Source organism: Rutilus rutilus, assembly GCF_951802725.1.
Source record: "Rutilus rutilus genome assembly, chromosome: 1".
NCBI classification, from domain to species: Eukaryota; Metazoa; Chordata; class Actinopteri; order Cypriniformes; family Leuciscidae; genus Rutilus; species Rutilus rutilus.
The window spans coordinates 36,995,898-37,001,897 of NC_140209.1; the positions used below are offsets into that span (position 1 = coordinate 36,995,898).

Here is a 6,000-nt window from a genome sequence, read left to right on the forward strand (position 1 = left end):
GAGGGTAAAAGAGGCAGAGTTTTAGGTCGCCATTATATATGTATTGAGCAGCAGGTGTGATGGGTGCGCTTGCTCCTTCAGGGATTTGAACAGCGTGAGTTGTGAGGAGCTGGGCCCTCTGCCGCCCGGCTGGGAGATCAGGAGCACTGTGTCAGGACGAATTTATTTTGTCGACCACAATAATAGAACCACGCAATTCACCGACCCCAGGTTACACCACATCATGAGGTAAAACATCTTTCACATCGGCTCTGCTCATAACATCTGATTACTCATCCCAGCTCTTAAATATCCTGTTAATTATTCACCACAATGAATAAATCATCCTTGTGTAATTAAACTTGCTAGTAATGATTGTTGCTTGCTCGTACAAGGGTTTATTAAATTAATTCTCGACATTTAATTCCTAATCGTCCCTAGTGGGAGTGTAACCCGAATGATGCATGAAAATTACATGGTCCAGTGGTTTGATAAACTGCTATGAAAGTGCGGAGGTATTGGTTCACATGTGACATTTGTGTGTGTTTTGCACGTGATGAGCAGCCAGCACTCTCAGGTGAAGGAGTCGAGCCAGGCTCTGCCCGTACAGATGGAGGTTGGTATTGAGGAGGGTGACGGGGAGTTACCGGTGCGCTACGAGAGAGATCTGGTCCAGAAACTTAAAGTTCTCCGTCATGAGCTCTCCCTGCAGCAGCCTCAGGCCGGCCACTGCCGCATTGAAGTGTCCCGTGAGGAGATCTTTGAGGTACTCAGTCACAAAGCTGAATAGTGGCAGTCATGTAAACATGCGTAATTTAGTTCTAACAGCACTGTGGAACTGTTTTTGTCATTGGAAGTGACTATGATATATGCATCACGATTAGGTTTGCTCTCTATTTGGTCTCTGAGAGTAGGATCCAATTTCAGTATCTTTAGTTACTCTGCAATTTTTGGTCATAGCAACATGAGACAGATGATTTTAGGAGAGTATATTTTTACTTTATTTACTTTAATACACATTGCTGGTTTTACTGTATAAGATTCATCGCTGCACGTTATTCCAAAGAAAAAAAACGTAATTTCATCCCAGTGTACACTAACATTCAATAGTTTGGGGTCAGTAAGATGTTTTTGAAAGTGGTCTGTTATGATCACCAAGACTGCATTTATTTGCTCAAATATAGTTAGAACAGTCATAATTTGAAAAATTAATACAATGAAAACTAACATTATTACAATAAAACTGTTTTCTATTTTAATATATTAAAAAATTTAGTTTAAACATTTTTTTTTTTTGATAAAGCTAAATTTTCAGCAGCCATTACTCCAGTTTCATCACTTGTGCTGCTTTGTTTTGTTTGTGGAAATATATATATATATATATACACACATCTCAGCACTCACACTGTATACATTTTTAAAACATTTTAAATGTCTGTATTATCACTTGATAAAAAAAATTATGTCCTTGCTGAGTAAAAGACCCCATACTTTTGAACGGTTATGTAATTACTTGCTTTTTAAAACATCCTTTTAAAATTTGCATCTGATTTAGTTTTTGTGACTTAAAAAAAAATAGCAATAGCAACTTCATTTTAGGCTGGTTTAAAATTTGTTTCATTTATTATTGTTTAAAGGGATAGTTCACCCTAAAATGAAAATTAAGTCATACTTTACTCATCCTGCTGTTCTAATGCTGTATGCCCTTCTTTCTTTATGGAAAACAATATAGACCAGCATCAAGCTTTTTAAAAAAGATGACAGAATGATCCCATGCGACACGTGCCGTATATTCCAAGTGTTCTGAGGGAATACAATAGGGTTTGGTGAAAAACAAAACAAAATTTAATTTATTTAATGAAAATCCTGACTTTGGTCGTTGGTCTTCTGTGCTCGACCGCACGTTCGTGAGACTCTATTAGCTCTGCAGTTCACTCCGACTCGCTCAGAAAAACACACAAGTTGTGAGAAATCAAGAGCAACAAAAACACGACATGAAATACAATGCCTAGAAATCCCCAAAACCGTATCCTTGAGCACTTCTCCGGACCGGAGCTCCACTTGTCTGATGACAGTCAGAATGGCGGTTGACAGATGTGAACGCGATAACTTCTTGTTACGACGAACACAACGGATATGTTCACCTCATAGAAGAAGGTACATGGGTTGTATTTCATGTCACGGTTTTGTTGATCTTGACTTTTTGGCCCTAGGGTGAATAAAAGACTTAATTAAAATTTTAGGATGAACTATCCCTTTAATTATGTATACATTTATGTCAATAATGTTTCACTCATAATTGCATCTTATTATGGAAATAAATGTGTTGTTATGTCACTGCTCTAAGTGCTGCTCTATCTGTGCAATAGGAGTCTTATAGACAGATCATGAAGATGAGACCCAAAGACCTGAAGAAGCGGCTGATGGTGAAGTTTAGAGGAGAGGAGGGGCTGGATTACGGTGGTGTTGCTAGGTAGCATATGAATCTGTTCCATATGAAAGGTTCTCATTAATTAATTTCCCCTGTGCCTCATTATTCCCCCATCTCTTTTCATACACCAGACTTGACTTTATAATTTCAACAGTTTAGCTGAATCTCAGCCAGGCTTATCAGCATGCAGGGTATCATGTTCACGATATTGCAGGTGTTCCCCTGTTGAGCACAGAGCTTAGATTGAACTACTGCCAGCAAGACTCAAATATGAGCATCTTCTTAAAAAGTCAATCTGACTTCTCTGTCTGAATTCCTCTTATTCCAGGGAATGGTTATATCTTCTCTGCCATGAGATGCTGAATCCATACTACGGCCTGTTTCAGTACTCAACTGATAACATCTACACACTACAGATAAACCCAGATTCATCCATCAACCCTGTAAGTCATTCAGTGACCTATGCTTGGGATTTCTCTCTTAAACACAACCCAGTAAATCAGTATGCTATGAAGCAGTTTAGCAAAGGCAGTGCTGCTTGGACCTTGTGGTCATCATCTGTGCTTTAAAAGATTGACTCTGTTGCAGGGTCTCATTAACTTTCCTGTCACGCCCTCTGCTGTTTTTTCAGGACCACTTGTCGTACTTCCACTTTGTTGGGCGGATTATGGGTCTGGCTGTTTTCCACGGGCACTACATTAATGGAGGCTTCACCTTGCCCTTCTACAAGCAGCTCCTGGGGAAGCCCATCCAGCTTTGTGACCTTGAGACTGTGGACCCAGAGCTGCACAAGAGCCTCGTCTGGATCCTGTGAGTGAATTTCATAGTGCGGACTTATCTCGCACAGACTTTTCTACACCACTGTTGTTCCTGTCACACTTGAAAGACTCTTAAAGTGCACAAGCCAGAATGTGACAAATAAAATTCAAGATTATAATTATTACTTAAAAAATAAAGTAACCTCTAATTCTTATTGTTTAGCATTAAAATAAATACATTAAAAGACTAATTTAAATATCTACTCAAGAAGTTAAAATGATACACCAGCCTGTTGCTATTATGATTTTCCAAATGTTATAATAAAGTCTTCAAAACTATGTGATGACACAAGAATAGGAAGTTTGTTTTGTAGAGGAATTCATACTTGTGTACAGTTTATGTGTCTGTACTGTTTCTACACATTACAATATTAAGAATTTAAAGTTTTTTTTGTGTGTGTGCTGCTTTTAATGTATTCACATTTAAATGTAAAAACTCTTGATATTATAGGTTGTTCTTTTTAAAAAAAGAAAGAAGAATATGATGTAATCACCATTGCAAATGAAATTACAACAAAAAAACGAAGTAAAATGCACAGGCGTATTTTGGGTTCAGTGTGGCCAAACAAACGGCTTGATATTTATGGATTGTTAATGGGTAGCCTGTTGAATGTAAGCAACAGTATGAATAACTGCAAAATATTTTTCTTGTGTTTTTCAGAGAAAATGACATCACATCTGTTTTGGACCATACCTTCTGCGTAGAACATAATGCTTTTGGCAAATTCCTCCAACATGAGCTGAAACCAAACGGCAAGAACATCCCAGTCACAGAGGAGAACAAGAAAGAATATGTGAGGTATGAAGAGGAGCAAGCTTGTGGACTGCCAGGCACAGCAGATACATAACCACTCTCTCAGAGACAGACAGCCAGCAGAGGGCAGCACTCACCCTGGCTAAAGGGGCTTGGCAGAGGTTTTAGGAGCCTCACTGCTTTTTCCCCTGTCAATTTGATTGAGTGAACCCTGGATATATAAGCTACCGATCAAGAATGTTAGTGGGATGTCAATTTTTATGAGTCTTTGTTGTGTGCGAGTCATTGCCAAATAGAAAAGAATCTGAGGTTGTTAATGGAGAACTGTGGGGCACAGTCGCCTGTTAGTGTTCTCCGTGTTCCACTGCAGATCTCTAATGATTGATTGTGTCTCTGTTAGGCTATATGTCAACTGGAGGTTCATGCGAGGCATTGAGGCCCAGTTCCTCGCTCTGCAGAAGGGCTTCAACGAACTCATACCACAGCATCTGCTCAAGCCTTTTGACAACAAGGAACTTGAGGTAATTCAGGCATTTCAGACACGATGAATGGACAGGCTGATGAAGAGACTGTTCTGAATAATATCAAAGACCTTAAAAGGGGAGAATAGAAGAATCGTAACACTGATAATGACATTTCAACCACACAGCTATAATAGCCAACAAACTTCAAAACGATTAGCACAATGCAGTAATAAGAAGTTTAATAAAATTAATAAGGCATGCTTTCGACACTAAATGAACATAGAAGCAAGATATTAAACAGCAAATAAACACATTCTGAATCCTGAATTTGAAATGTTACTGTCAGGTAGGAGGTTAAGAATGCCACGCTGTGGACCATCTGCCTGTAGGTTATTACAGGGTTTCCGCGGGGCATTAAAAGTCATTAAATTGATAGTGTGATAATTAAGGCCTTAAATGGCATTAAAAAGCATTAAACTGTAATCCTACAGGCATTAAATTTGTTTTGAAGAAAATTTTATATTACCAATTTATTTGAATATAGCCTTCAAAATTCATTTTTATTTGCTGTTGCAAAATATGTACGTTAGTGTGATTAAAAACACGCGGAACCAGTTTGGTGATTGCCTCCAGCCGGAGCAAAATTGCTGTGATGCGGAGAGGACGAGGGCATTTTGAACAGCAGGAACAACAGGAATAAAACTAGACCAGAAAAATGGGAAAGTGCAAGGAAGACAAACAATTTAGGACATGGTTGCAGCCCGTTGGTGGTCAAAATAAAGAAGGATTTTTAAAAAGGTATTTAAGTTGGGTAGCTACAATGGGAATCAACGCCGTAAAATCTCATGCAGTCTGACAGCCACAAATCGACGGTAAAAGCCAGACAGCTATTAACTATGTGTAGTAACTTTCCCTCATCAGCTTGACATCTGCAGTTGAAGCTCACTTTGTGTTTTTTGTGCAGATGATTTGTTGTCATGCAATGTTTTGTCACAGCACTGTCTCTTTTGACTGACTTGAGTGGTATAAATGTTGATTACTGTCTGTGTAGTGGCTTAAAAAACAATTTTATATATGAAGAGTTCAGATGCAAAAGCCTCTAAGTGCCATCTGAAATTTTCTTCTAGAATGGTAATTTTTATCAAGCTCGGTTATTTAAGGTCAGTAATTTCACTTAAATGGAAATTAATAGGTAATTTTCATTGCCATTTAAGTGAAATTACTGAACTTAGATATACGAGCTTGATAAAAATGATCATTCTAGAAGAAAATTTCAGATGGCACTTAGAGGCCTTTGCATCTGAACTCTTCATTCATATATATATATATATATATATATATATATATATATATATATATATATATATATATATATATATATATTAGGGCTGTCAACATTAGCGCGTTAACGCATGCGATTCATTTTTGTCCAGTTTAACGCGTTAAAATATTTAACGCAAAACGCAGCATTCGTTAATTTTTGTCATCCTTTGGGTAGCGTTACATTATATGATCCCGCTCTTATTCATGTAAATGCTTTTAAACGTGCTGCCT

At 37.9% G+C, this 6,000-nt stretch overlaps 1 protein-coding gene across 2 annotated transcripts in view; it reads left to right on the top strand.

Moving 5' to 3' along the window:
* smurf1 (SMAD specific E3 ubiquitin protein ligase 1) overlaps window positions 1-6,000 on the top strand; it is a 38,280-nt gene that overhangs the window by 25,309 nt on the left and 6,971 nt on the right. For both annotated transcript variants that reach the window (XM_084420930.1, XM_084420931.1), the window contains exons 9-15: window positions 82-228; window positions 544-745; window positions 2,349-2,452; window positions 2,739-2,853; window positions 3,042-3,220; window positions 3,890-4,027; window positions 4,383-4,503. In XM_084420930.1, the coding sequence (XP_084277056.1) occupies window positions 82-228; window positions 544-745; window positions 2,349-2,452; window positions 2,739-2,853; window positions 3,042-3,220; window positions 3,890-4,027; window positions 4,383-4,503 (1,006 nt within the window). The remainder of the gene's footprint in view (window positions 1-81; window positions 229-543; window positions 746-2,348; window positions 2,453-2,738; window positions 2,854-3,041; window positions 3,221-3,889; window positions 4,028-4,382; window positions 4,504-6,000) is intronic.